We start from the raw sequence: 14,392 nt of genomic DNA on the forward strand, positions 1-14,392 counted from the left end.
AAATAGACCATTGCACCTGGAATCAGGAAGATCTGAAGTCAAATTTGGCCTCAGACATTTAGTCACTTTGTGACTCTGAGCAAGTCATTTAACTTCTGTTTGCCTTAATCTCAGGAGAAGGAAATAGCAAACTACTCTAGTACCAAGTAGCCAAGAAAAGGTCCATGGGGGAACAGAGTCGGACATGACTAAATGACTGAACAACGTAATAAAGTATGAAGAATTAAAAACCAGAGAAATGGTTACTGGGTAATTATCTGTTTATTAATTAGGTTAACTAATAATAAATTGGTGGTCAGTGGTTTTTCTCAGGAACTAAAGACACCTAATGGAGATACTGACTGCCTTAAATGTTGCTTTTGAAATGGAGTATCCCTGATATATATAACTATTTATTAAGGAGGTGGGCTAGAAGTCTTCTGTGGCTTCTGCCGAGGATGTGGCTTGATCTTGAGACTCCATCACTTCCAACTATCTGGACAGGGGAATTCGTCCACTCTGGTTAGTTTTCTCCATCATCTGGTCATCCTCAGTTTCAATAAAGGGGTACAAGGACAGGGACTCATTTTCTTCAGGCAAAAATTTGGCTGTATTAGATTCTGCTTAAATTCCAAACCAGGGGTGGGGAAGGACCGACCCAGCCTGATAACTGTTTAAGGTCATGGAATCATTTGCTCTGGTGCTGCCATGGCAACATCAGATGGGACTTGAAATTCAATAAGTCTAGATGCTTTTTAGGGGTGAATTAATTTAATATTTGACTAAATTTAGTAGGATAATTTTCAAGTTGATAATTTTGTATGGCCTGAGAATGATGTTGGAACTATCTGAATGGTCTTTGGCAGAAAAAATGTTCCCCACTCCTGCTCTAAACAGATAAAAAAAGATTGTTGAATGGGACATCTCATCAGTTAGCCATGTCCTTCAGAGACTTAATGATTGACCTCCAGGGGCTAGGCCCTAAATGAGAAAATAAAGGAGAAAAAGACTTACTCCTAATTTAATAATTGATTGATAATATAATAGCAGAGTAATTTCAAAAGTTATAATAGTTTTTTTTAGAAATGGATTTTTTAACCCAGTTTTCTATGTTGCTTAATTTAGTTAACAACAAGTATTTCTTTTTAGAATTCTCATCTGTCAAAGTTGAATTTTTTTCAATTGGTATCTTTTGGAATAAAGAAAAATAAGTAGCATGAACTATCATCAGATTTTTTATAAGTATTGGGAAACTTTTTCTCTATCATGATTATTTGCTAATACTTATGCTTAAACCTTAAATTATCTATATCTTTTTTCTATTTGATGTATTCTTTTGGGAGACAAATTAATTTGCCCCCTTGTATAATTTAATATAATTTATTTCACTTTTTTCCAGCTAATTATATGGACAATTGGAAATGCACTGGTATTTTGAAAGGTAATGGGAGCCCAGTCAATGGGAGCTCTTCTCAACAGGGAATCTCAAATGCTTCTTTAGGGTCAAACAATCCAAATCTACAAAATTCATTAAATGGATCCTCAGCTAGCAGGTAGGCTGTTTCGCTTGTGAGCTTGGGAATGTTAAGAAAGCAGTTTTCTTCACACATCTTCACTCTGGTAGCTGTATTAAAAAGGAATCTGATGCTTGTTTTTAAGATTTTGAAGATGGATTAAAAACTCCTCAAAATTACTCATTTGTTGTTTAGAAATTAATCTTTAATATTCTATCAAATTTGTATTTAGTTGATAAAGCTATCACAGCTACAGAATAAACTGAATTATCTTTGAAAGTTTAATGCTCTGTCTTTAGGAATATAAGGGCTTATTTTGAAAGCACTATTTTGATTTTGAAGTATTAAGAAAATTGAACTAGTTCTTGATGGCATTAATACTATTAGAACATTTATTTGTATTGCCATTGAGACTATGCAAAATGACTTCTTTTAAAAGAATGTCATTAAAGTCTTGAGCTATTGAGTTGGTAGGGTTTTCTGTTATTTTTGATCTAAATTATTTTAGTTTTGCTATTGAACTAGAGACTATAGTAAAGAAAATCTGATTTCTTAATTCCTAGAAGTTTTAGACTATTAGTAGGAAACAGAATATTCCTGGTGTTTTACATAGCATATTGGATGATTCCATTTTATTATATTTTTGATAATGCTTAATACTCTTGTCTAGAGTATTATTTTATTTTCCTATTCAAACCAAATAGATAAAAAAATTACTTTATCATTGCTTAAATTGATGTGGAGATGGGTTTCAGATTATAACTTTAGAGACCTGACACCTGGTTATCTTATGAACTTACTAGTTAAATGCAGCTGGCTTCAATTATAAGCTTGCTATAATAATTTTCAAATTGCAAATGTTATATACAAAAGCCCTATCATTTGACTCTAGAGTTTATTTTTAATGTTTTCACCAAAAGTAAGGTTAAGTTCAACATGCAATTCATTCATGAAGATGGCTTTACCAAGTATGGAGCTCTGATTCTGACTAAACGAGAGTGGTTATCAGTCCTTTTGTGTATTTTTAATTTTAATCTTGTCAGTAACTCTCAGGTTTTAATCTATAGTCTTATTGTGCCAGTAATAACCATGTGTGTTTAGATCTGTGATGTATTTTCCCTTCTCCATTTGTATTATGTCCTTTAACAGAAAGCACAGCTGATCTCAAGCTTAACTGGAGTAACTTTGCAGTTTTGCTGCTTCTTGCATGTACACGGGAATGGGAAGCAAGCTCTTTTTCCCCTCCCCACCGCCGTTTGACCTCTCCCAAGATACACCAGCAGCCTGCTCACTCCTAAACGCAATCCTAAAGGCCTTTAAAAAATTACACTGTTTCTGTACTAGCCAGTGCCATATGTTGACACTAATGGAACTTTTGAAAATTAAATGGAGAGGCTTTTTGTTGAGACAAATTTTCACTAAAATTCTTTGGAATGTTTGTGAAACTAAATATTATGAGTATAGGAAAAAAACGAATTGTTGTCTTTGTGGGTATGATTGGGGGAAAGAACTCACATTACTCCATTTGGAAGATAATAGACCTCTTTTGTTAGTTTCATTTCCCAAAACAATATAAACAGGATGGTGAATTTTTATAATTTTTAATTTTGAAGAGTGAATAAATCATCAATTTTCATAAGGATTGTTTTGAGTGCTAATTTGTTTTACATTTTGTAGTCTTGATTTATTCATATTAATATTTGGTATAACTTGTAATTAGTTTGTAACATTTAAAATTTGTTAGCATTAAAGGATTAGAATGCACTGATGGTAATTTAAGTGTACAGTTGACAGTTAAATTTGTTTGGTAATCATTTATATATTAAAAAACTGCTTTTGTAAGTATTTTTTATTAGTGCTCACTAAAGAGAATTTTTTTACCATGTGCTTGTATGTTCCTATGGTGTGATTCCATGGAGTAAGATTTCCTCCAAGTACAAATTCTAAAAGGTACTGTAAAATTGGGAAGCACTTAAAATTCCACTAAAAGTATACAGCATGTAAATGAAGCTTCAGGGTGGCATGTCCCAGGATTTTCTTATTTACTTGGCTGTTTCATTCAGTAAATGTTACTCAGAGCTCTAAACCTTACAGTTAGTATCTATAATTCACATGTACTAAAGTGCAAAAACATTACGGGTAAGTTATAAAAATATGGTAGGAGAATACAACATGATGTGGTATAATTCTTTCAGCCTTTAACTTAGAAATCTGTAGCTCTGTTGTGTTTTTTTCAGGAAAAACATGTAAGTACACATTATGATTGTATTTCTGTGAGAGATAGTCATTAAAGTGTTGTGATACCTACCTATACTATGTGACAGTTTTTTTTTAATTGGTTCTTAGTATTCTGTATGCACTTAAAAAAAATGTTTGGCTCCTGCTGCTACAAATGAAGCATTACTAAAGCTGAGCTAAGTGGGCTTCAAAGAAGGTATTGGGTAATTAGACTAGAAAATCTTTTAAATTTTCAAGATTATCTTTTTTTTTTAATCCATACTGGAATTTAAAAAGCATTTTGTTTAAAAGACTGTACCTTGTATGTGTGTGTGTTTTTTTTTTAAAGTTTCAAAACTTGCTTAAGCAAACTTGATTTGAATTAGGGCCTTGATTTCCGCTATTATGTTCTGTTAGTTTTGGCATGGATATACTAAAGCTTTTTTTTTCCAGCATGTCTTTTCTCCTCTTTGGTTCTCCTTGTATTTACTACTTTTCTCTTTTTTCTTGTTTTTTTTTTTTTTGTTTGTTTTGTTTTGGTGTTTTGTTCCTGTCTTCATTGTTTCAGGTATTTCTTTCCCCCTCTGGATTCCCCACGGGCTGGATCGAGATGGTCCAGTAATGCCCAGATCCTTCCTCCTCCTCCTCCTCCTCCTCCTCCTCCTCTGATAGAGCACTCTTGCGATGCTGACACTGCCAACCTCCAGTATCCTCACCCTCGCAGACGATATATCTCTCGGCCTCTTAATCCCTTACCAGAGAATGAAGGGGTTTAAAACACTTAAAATTTTAAAAGGCCTTATTCAGATGCTTGTATATGCTTTCATTCCTGGCTGCTTTTTTTCCTCCATTTTTTCCAGGTATTTTCTAAATTCAGGGATCTTTTTGCATATATTGCAAATGGAATAAAGAATTTTGAATTTACATTATGTTTGTGCTTGTGCATCAAAGGACTGTTTGCTTCCTTGGTTGATAACCCTTTGATGAAATATGACATGTACAAGCATTATTAACTGTGAAAGCTATGTGGAAAAATAACCTACTTCAAAGTGCCTGTCTTCTACATTTTATTTTGTACTTAGTTTATTATCATGGTCTTGAGTTTTTGCTCTGTCACCTTCATGTGAAAGTGTATAATTATGAAGTTCAACATACTTTTGAAACATATATTAGGAATTGTTTTTTAATTCTAAAGGCTGATGTTGGAACTGATTAGTTGAGCAAAATAAACCATTCCTGTGTGTAATGCAGCAAAACATAATTTGTAGTGTTTGGTCATTTTTAAAGAAGCTGCCAACTCTTAAGCATAAATTTCAAATTTCAAATGTGATCTAATTATTCAATAAATATATGAAAAGGTATCAATGCATCTTTTTTGATAGTTAGCATTCTGACTATCCATTGGTTTCATATGCCATTAGTTTTAATTAAAATTGACAACTCTGGAAAGTAAGCATTCTAAAGTAGCATCATCATTTTAAGTTACTCAATTTTAGCATGCAGAGTGATTATACAGTTACAATGGCAAAATTATAAAGTCAGTAGCATCCTTTTCAGATGTTGTACTGAATGTTTATTAGTTTTGTGGTGTTGGGCAATTCATTTAACCTGTGTGTCTCCTTTTTTTAAAGGTAAAATGGGGATACTAATAACACCTACTTCGCAACATTGTTGTGAGGATCAAACAAAATGCTATTTGTTAAGCACTGAGCATAGTGCTGGCTCCTAGTAGGTGCTATATAAAAGCTAGCTATTACTATTATCTGTTTTGCATGACTCCAGAAAGTATAACTAGGAGCAATGCATGGAAGTCAAAGAGTCAAATAAAAGTTTTTAGGGGAAAAAAAACATTAGCGCTATCTAGAAGAGGAATGGACTCCTTTTAGAAGATGGTAACCATACTCTGAAAATCTTCAAAGATTGGATTACAATTTACCAGGCAGATTATAGAGGAATTGGTTGTCCAAGATGATTTGGATGATACAACTTCTGAGAACCCTTGGTGGTGTTTTTTTTTTTAAAACGGGATCTTTGGGGGCAGCTAGGTGGTACAGTGGATAGAGCACTGACCCTGGAGTCAGGAGGACCCAAGTTCAAATGTGGCCTCAGATACTTAAAAAATTACCTGTGTCCTTGGATAAGTCACTTTTACCCCATTACCTTGGGGGAAAAAACTGGATCTCCCCATTTTCCCAGACCAGAGGTGCAGAGTAATGCTAAGTTTAATGCATATATACCCATTGATAGAGCCTTTGCAACTCAGAATTTCCAAGCTCAAAATATATACCTTCCTCAGATTTGATAACCAGCAAGTACTATACAATTAGGCCTCTGTTCTAACCAATCTTGACCCTTTAGGGCCAAGCAATATGTGCAGCAAGGTAGTTTCAGTTAAGGGAAGTACTCAATAATGTAGCAAGGAATCACCCATTGGCATGGTTAAGAAAGAAGTTAGTTTATATTTGATGTCATATTTGATGCCTTTTTAATTTGCTAAAGAATGGAAGGTTGTGTTCTAGTTGAAGAATATGGGTTAGTTTCCTTACACTTCGGTTATTTCAGGCAGGAACTTTTTGTTTTTACTATATAGTAATTATTGAGATATATTATGCTTACTGAATTGCATTGACAGGCAGTGATCCAAGTGGGGAAGGAGGGAGGAAATTTTTCTGAATTACCTTGAAAGTGTCTTCCTGTAGTTAGAATAGTTAAGTAGTTGATGATAAAAATCATCAAAATAGGATTACAAATTTTAATTGAGATTCTTGACTAGTGATCTGAAAACTAATTTTTCTATGATAACTTCTTGATAACTTTAATAATTTTAAATTTCCTTTGCAATCCTATGCATTAAAAAAAAGTCTTTAAGACTCTGTGACTAAATAGATTAAGAACCTCTATTTTGACTAGAGGTCTTAATTTAGCTAAATGTTCTAGGAATTCATTTTCCTTTTTATCTGAACCTTTATATGGGAAATTTGCCATTATATTGGGTAAATAGAGGGATATACAATCTCTGACTTCTACTTGTTACTGTGCCCTTTTCATTGCATGAATTTCTGTCCGAACCAACTTTAATATTTAACAATAAAGGACATTGATAGCTTCTCCCAGAAACTTCAAAGATGGATAGCCACTTCTTCATTTCCCACCAGGCTGTAATCATTGGATTTTTCCATCATTTCCTTTCAAGGCACTTTCTTTCACATCTCTCCTTTAAGTTTCCTTTTATGTGTAGAATTCACCAGAAGAATATGAGCTTCTTGAGGTCAAGGGACTTTTTTTTTTTGTATTTGTGTTTCTAGATCTTCATATACAGAGTCTGGTTATTGTTATAGTTTAATAAATGTTAACTGATACTTCAACCAACAGTTATTTCTTCAGTTCGGCTGTACCTTTAATCCAGTCAAAAAAGTACATTACTTAGTATTTGGCCTTCCTGTATTGTAATGGTTGGGTTGAAAAATTCAACCTGATGATAAATCATTCCAAACTTGGAATGATTAGTTTTCTGATTAGGCCTATGGGAACAAATTTTCTACATGCATTCTATTAATGGATTTGGCTGGACTTGGCCTCTAACCTGTGGGTGGCTGGAGCAGAAACAGAGTGAGCTAGACAGGCGAGTTAGGACACGAGTTTAATTTTAGAGAGAGGCAGACAGGTGGAAGCCCCCCCCCCCCCCCCCAGGAAGGCTTAATGCATCTAGATACTGAGGCTACACAAACATGAAAAGGGTAGGTCCCCAACACAATCATTTTTAGGTCTTGAGAGTTCTCATGGTACTTCTTGGAACAACACATTCTTTATTGTCTCATTTTGGGAGTCATTACTTTGTGGGGTACAGAACCAGATTTCTCTGATGTCTAGCACAAGGAACAGGGATTGTGAACATGTGATGGGATGGTCCTGGGAAATGGGTAACTTAAATTCCTCAGTGAACACCTGGTGCTGGTCCAACCAACACACTTTGCCAGAATATAATCATACAGAGAGCAAAGAATTATTGTGCCAAGCTCAGGGCACAGACTTCCTGCTGAGTTTTAGCTCTGGGAAACAGGGTATCCCCTAAATACTTTTTTTTAATTTAGATTTTTCAAGGCAATGGGGTTAAGTGGCTTGCCCAAGGCCACACAGCTAGGTAATTATTAAGTGTCTGAGTTGGAATTTGAACCCAAGGTACTCCTGACTCTTAAGGCCAGTGCTCTATCCACTTAGCCACCTAGCTGCCCCTCCACTAAATACTTTGACAACCTTTTATCTAATTTTCTCAAGCAGGTCCTCTCTACAATCCTAACTTTTCTATCTTCAGTCTCTTATCTACTGTTGCCCACAAATATAGCCAAATCTTGTTAGGCCTTACTATCCCTTCAAACTATCTTCCTATAGCCTCCCTTTTTCAGTCAGTCTTAGAAAAAGCTATCTACTGTCTGCAGGTTCTTTTGAACCTCATCATTCAATGAGACCTGCTTTCTAGTGTTAGCAATAGTGGTTATTCTTGACTGAATTTCTGCACTATTTAATACTTTAAACCACTCCCTCTCCAATCTGAGTATTTTTTCCTAACACTGTTCTCTTGATTTGCCTATCCTCTGATTATTACATCTCTCCTTAGCTAGTTTATCATCCAAAATGCATGTTAGTGTACCTCAAGACTCTTATTATCTTTTTTTTCTTACAGTCTTTATCTTGAAGACCTTATCAACTCAGCATACATTTAATTATCTCTATGGAGAAGAGTTCCTAGGTTTACCTATCTAGTCCAAGTATTCTTTGTCCCAATCTATTAACTAACTTAATGTACATCCCAAGCTGGATGAACATAAAAATCTACATTGTCCAAACTGAGCTTTTTTCCCTTAAAAATTCACTCTGAATGATTCTTGTTAACGGCCCTACTTCTTTCACCCACGTTTGCAACTTAGGTGTCATCTTGATCCTGCTTTCCTTCTATTTTTCCAATCAGATGCCAGATCTAGTTTCTTCCTACATAACCTCACTCAACATCAATTTCTTTTCCTCCATTCGGACCCAAATTACAGTTGCTCAGTTGGTCAATTGGCTTTTCTAAGGCTTAGGTAGGATGGTGGCCCCTTTGGATTCCCGCCACTTCTTACTCCTGTTAATTTTTCCCCACTTAGACCTTGTCTTTGTGCCCCTGGCACCTCGCTAGGTGCTTGGCGAAGTGTGAATCACGATCCATCACTCCCCAGCCCTTCGGAGGTCACAGGGCTTTTTCCCACGTGAGCTTCTCCTGTGTAAACATGAGATACCCATCCGACCTACTTCTCGGGATAAAAGTGACGGTTTGTAAAGTAGAAACGCGTAATCCGAATTTGAATCATTCACAGGACGTGGGATTCTTTGTGCCCCAGAGGTGAGCGCAGCCCAGGGGACAGAAGGAGCGGGAGGGGACTTAGGCAGGCCACGCCCACAAGTCTTCCTTTCTGTCCCGGGTGACCCGAGGCGGGCGGGCCCGGGGACTCCTCCCGCCCGGGAGGGGCGCGGTTCTACTTTCCTTCAAACACCGCAGCTGTGTCCAATCAAAGGCCTCGCGGCCTCGCGGCCGCCCCGCCCCTCCCGACGCCAGCCAACCTGGAGCCTTTTGGCTGGGCTCGGCGGGACCGCCGGGGCGGAAAGGGCGGGCCCGCACCGCCGGCCTGCGTAGCGCTGCCGCCAACGGGGCCTGTGCGCCTGCGCGGAGCGCCGCTGGCCTCTTCCCCTCCTCTCCCTGCGCGCTCGGCCCAGCTCCCCGCCGCCGCTACGGAGCACTCCGCCCGGGGTGGCCGAGCAGCTCGGTCGCCCCCGGGCCCTGTTTGGTTTCCCTTCCGCTCCTTACTCCGCGTCGCTGCGCCTGGCTCGGCTGGAGAAGAGGTAGGCTAGGCGGGGCCGCGGGGCCCGCCGTTAGTCCTCGGGCTGGAGCGAGGGGCAGGGGCGGGCCCCGAGTGGAGCAGGCGGCTGTTGGAGGGGCTGCTGCGTGCGGCCCGGCCCGGCCCGGCGCGGCGCGGCTGGGGACGGAGGGGCGGGGCGCGTGGAACGCGCGCGTCACAGCCCGGTCCTCCTCGCGAGCCTGGCCCCACTTAGCGGGGTCGCGAGGAAGCGCTTTGTAAGTCCGAAAGCGCCAAGAACCGCGTGAGGCCTGCGGCTTGCAGCCCACCTCCTTCCGCCCTGATTCCCGCGAGGCGGGCCCGGTAGGGCTCCCCCTCGCCCCCGGCCTGCAGCCCCCCGGCCGGGGCCGGGCGCTGGACCGCTCTCTCACCTTGCCGTGAAGCCCGATCCCGAGCGGGTTGAGTTGTCAGCTCATCATTCCTGTGGCTCTGGGCCGCCTCGCATCCTGCGCATTCCCTTAACTCCGAAAACCACCTTGCCAAGTACGGGGGAGTGACTGAGTGAATCCAAAGCAAACCTCTGCCGAGTGCAAGGGAATGTAAACGGGAAAAGAACGTTGAATTGTACTCTTACCTTCTCTTTCAGGTCTCCTCTGCAAAGAATGAGGTCCCATTCTAAGCAATCATTTGGATGACGCCTGTGGCTGTCTTTACATTTTTGAGGTCATCCTGCTGGTGGCCTTTTTATAAAATCCACTTCTAACCAATCTCAGTTTTGTGGGCAGGACTTCAGGTTGGTTCTCGTGGCAAATAAATTTGAAGAATACCTAATTATAAAATATTTTAAATAAATGGTAAAGTCTAATGCTGGAAATTGATTTTTTTAAAAATCATAACCTTTTAAGTGTTTTATTGTTTTGATCTTTGTGATTGATAAGATTTTAACAACCATATAACGTTATTTATACAAATTATACTAAAATACAATAAACTTGAAAAAAGTAATTAAATGCTAAGATGACACAAATCTGAAATTTCAAGTTATAACTTTCAGAAGATGCTAGGTAAGACAGAAAGCAATTATTTTTGTACATATTTGATAAGATTTTTTTTTAAAGATACCAATATTTTATGGGTTTTTTTTAAGTCAACCAACTACTAAGGATTACAGAAGGAAATTGGTGATTTTTGAGTAAGGGGATGAAATGATCTATCCTTAATACTGAAGTATTAGTCCTGGAAAACAAAAATTTGATGGTCTGGAAGACTTGAATTCAAATGTGGCCCCAGACTCACACAGTTGTGTGACCTGACCTGGGCAAGTCATTTAACCCTGTTTGCCTCAGTTTCTTTTTTTGTTGTTGCTGTTTTTTTGTGTTTTTACAATGTGTGACTTGCCCAACATCACACAGCTAAGTAATTATTAAGTGTCTGAAATCACATTTGAACTCGGGTCCTCCTGACTCCAGGGCTGGTACTCTATCCACTGTGCCACCTAGCTGCCCCTACCTCAGTTTTTTTTATCTGTAAAATGCACTGGAGAAGGAAATGACAAATCATTCCAAGAAAAATCCCAGAAGAGTTGGGCAAGAATAAACAAAAACAAATATATTAATTTAAGATTGCATTTTCTAATTGTTATCATACTGTTCATTATTCCTTGCAAAAAGTTAAGTTTGGTAGTTTGTTAAATGTAAAATGATTTGACGTAGGTAGGGAATATAAAGATTGTGTGCATTTTTGTGCAAGATTACTTTGGAAATAATTGAGAGACTAAACCTTTCTGTGATATATAGAAAATATTATTTTGATTTTTTAAAAATTTGTTTTTAATTATTGGTGGAATGTTGTAACTTGATTTTTAAAAAATTTTATTTATACAGTGTAATGGAAAACTTTCGACAAATAGTTGATGAGTCATTTCCAAGCTCCATAACTAATTCACTGACCAGTAACAACAGTGGGATTTTAGGAAATATCAGCATTTCTTCAAATCTTGGCATACCTGTTGCTGTTTCAACAGTTGCTCGAAATAGATATGGCTGTGATGACAGGTAAAGATTTCCCCCCTACAAAAAATGAATGAACTTCTAAAAAATCAATACTTTTTTTTTGAAATTCTCAAATATTTTGTGCAAGATAATGGTGATAACAGAGATTAAACATGACATATACCCTCAAGATGTTGCCATTTTATTGTGATTAGGAAAGAGGAGTTAGAATTAGAATCTCTCCAGCTAAAATATATATATATATATATATATATATATATATATATATATATATATATATATATATATTATAAAAACCATTGAGAAATTCAAGACAGTAATGCAAGTGTAGAGGGAAGCTACTGATTTTTTGTTTTGTTTTTTATTCTTTTCTATAGTAAGGCAGATTAGGAAAGGCTTCATGGAAGGGATGGTATCTGCACTGATCTTGGTAGGGATGGAATGCTTCCAAAAATTAGAACTGAGAAAACAATATAGTTCAGGCATAGGGAGTCAGGCTGTTCAAATGAAGAGGGCAGAACAAGATAGAAGAATAGTATTATTTGGTTGGATTATATAGTTCATTAAAAGGTAGTAATGTGAAATAAGGCTGAAAAGATAAGAGGGAACCAGATTGTGTAGAACTTTCTTAACCAAGGAATCTCTACTTTGCCCTAGAGGTAATAGGAAGCAATTAATGTTTTTTTGAGTAAGGCGATAAAATGATCCATCCTTAAGGAAAATTATTTTGGAGTTATAACAAGGATGGATTTGAGTGGGGAAAAAAAGAGACTGGAGTCAAAAGACCATTTATATTTTTGAGATTTTTTATTTTGAGTTTCACAACTTTTCCCCAATCTTACTTTCCTCCCCCCACCCCCCCCCACAGAAGGCAATTTGCCAGTCTTTACATTGTTTCCATGGTATACATTGATCCAAATTGAATGTGATGAGAGAGAAATCTTATCCTTAAGGAAGAAACATAAAGTATAAGAGATAACAAGATCAGATAATAAGATATCAGTTTTTTTTTCTAAATTAAAGGTAATAGTCCTTGATATTTGTTCAAATGCCATAGTTCTTTCTCTAGATACAGTTGGTATTCTCCATCACAGCCCCAAACTGTCCCTGATTGTTGCACTGATGGAATGAGCAAGTCCATCAAGATTGATCATCACCCCCATGTTGCTGTTAGGTGTACAGTGTTTTTCTGGTTCTGCTCATCTCACTCAGCATCAGTTCATGCAAATCCCTACAGGCTTCCTTGAATCCCCATCCCTCCTGGTTTCTAAAGAACAATAGTGTTCCATGATATACATAAACCACAGTGACCAATTGTTTATTTAAGCAAATTATTGAGGTGAATGATGATTGCCTGTAGTAGGATGGTAGCTGTGTGAGTGGAGAGAAATGTGAGAGATGTGGATCTGATCAGACCAAAATTGACAAACTGAAAGTGAGAAAGAGGATAAGATCAAAGCAAGCTTAAAAGATTTTGAGTCTGGGAAGATGGTGATCTATTAATGAAATGGGAAGAGAGTAGAAGGGAAAGTTTAAAATAATAGTGATAATCCATTTTTTAATCATAGCTTGAAGTTTTAGCAGAACTTGACCATTATGGGGCTGGAAATTAAATGTGACATTAGAACTAGATAGATAGATGAAGGAGTCTTATGGGGAAATATTTTTTTTACTGTTTGTCCTTCTGAGTAGCAATACTATTAGGATGGTATTTTGACTTGCAAGTGAATTGGATTTAAATGAGCCAGGACATCAGATTGTCATCAGCCTCATTCAGAATCAGAATTCAGTGACAGGGCAGGTCTGATTCTAGATGCAGTGGGAGACCTTGAACTTTTTAAACTTTGGTTTTTCCTCAGGTCCCAGTTTGTCTGAGGCACCACCCATTTAATGATTTTTAACGAAGCAAATATTGTCTAATATGCCTACTTAAAAAAAAAACATAATGGGAGGGGAAGAACTTCAGAACAGAAACAGTTGTTATTTTTACTCTTTCTGAGACACCAAAACCAAAACAATGACTTAGTGATACTTAGGCTAGAACCTGTCATTGGCCAGTCAGTCATAGCCATAGTGATTTGGGTTTAAGGCACAGTCTAAGTAGCTTCATTTGAATTCATTGGGCTTTATCAAAACCTAGTTTTACGACAGCTATATTTTTTATAGAGCTATATTGTTACAGAGCTATATTTCAAGAAATAATAAATGAAGCTACTTAAGGCAAAACTAATCGTCCTATTTTTAAAAAATTACAGAATAAATATATAGAGAAGAAGAAAAAATCTAGCCCCACAAACCCCATATTTTGCAAGGTTTAAGTGATTGAATTTGCATTTCTTTGGACAGAGTACCCACATGGTAGGTAGGTAGGGTATGATTCCCCTGTGAACAGAGGAGAGGAGAGGGGGGTCATTGAGTTCATTGAAGGAGAGAAGAGTGAAAAAAAGAGCTGAGGCATAGCTTGGGGAAGAGAGAGAGAGACTACTTTTATAGGAGACTGAAGAGGAACACAATTAAGAGGTAATTGTTCTTCTTTGAAAGAGAAGCCCTTGGTTGGTTCTTGTCCTTATTGAAGATGACATAACTATATTTAAGACAAATTGCAGTGTGTCTGACTGTGGCAGATCAGACCAATACGAGCTCAGAATGCTCTACCACAGGGTGGGCTCATGTAGTCCATATGAGCACCTGGGGTGGGTATTCTAAACTTAAGCATGTCACATTTCCTTTGAGCTGAGTTAGTTCTCTGTAAAAGAGTCTTTTTGACAATTGGCATTCCAACATCTGCCATTCTAACAACATGTCCAGGCCATCATAGTTGCACTCTATGTTACTACATAGA

At 37.7% G+C, this 14,392-nt stretch overlaps 1 protein-coding gene across 1 annotated transcript in view; it reads left to right on the plus strand.

Moving 5' to 3' along the window:
- Nucleotides 1-14,392, plus strand: part of CEP192 (centrosomal protein 192) — a 160,271-nt gene that overhangs the window by 12,644 nt on the left and 133,235 nt on the right. The window contains exons 8-13 of the mRNA XM_074202081.1: nucleotides 1,379-1,532; nucleotides 4,279-4,480; nucleotides 8,852-9,087; nucleotides 9,260-9,584; nucleotides 9,863-9,975; nucleotides 11,422-11,592. Coding sequence (XP_074058182.1) covers nucleotides 1,379-1,532; nucleotides 4,279-4,480; nucleotides 8,852-9,087; nucleotides 9,260-9,584; nucleotides 9,863-9,975; nucleotides 11,422-11,592 — 1,201 coding nt within the window. The remainder of the gene's footprint in view (nucleotides 1-1,378; nucleotides 1,533-4,278; nucleotides 4,481-8,851; nucleotides 9,088-9,259; nucleotides 9,585-9,862; nucleotides 9,976-11,421; nucleotides 11,593-14,392) is intronic.

The sequence above is a fragment of the Macrotis lagotis genome, chromosome X (assembly GCF_037893015.1).
Source record: "Macrotis lagotis isolate mMagLag1 chromosome X, bilby.v1.9.chrom.fasta, whole genome shotgun sequence".
Lineage (NCBI taxonomy): Eukaryota > Metazoa > Chordata > Mammalia > Peramelemorphia > Peramelidae > Macrotis > Macrotis lagotis.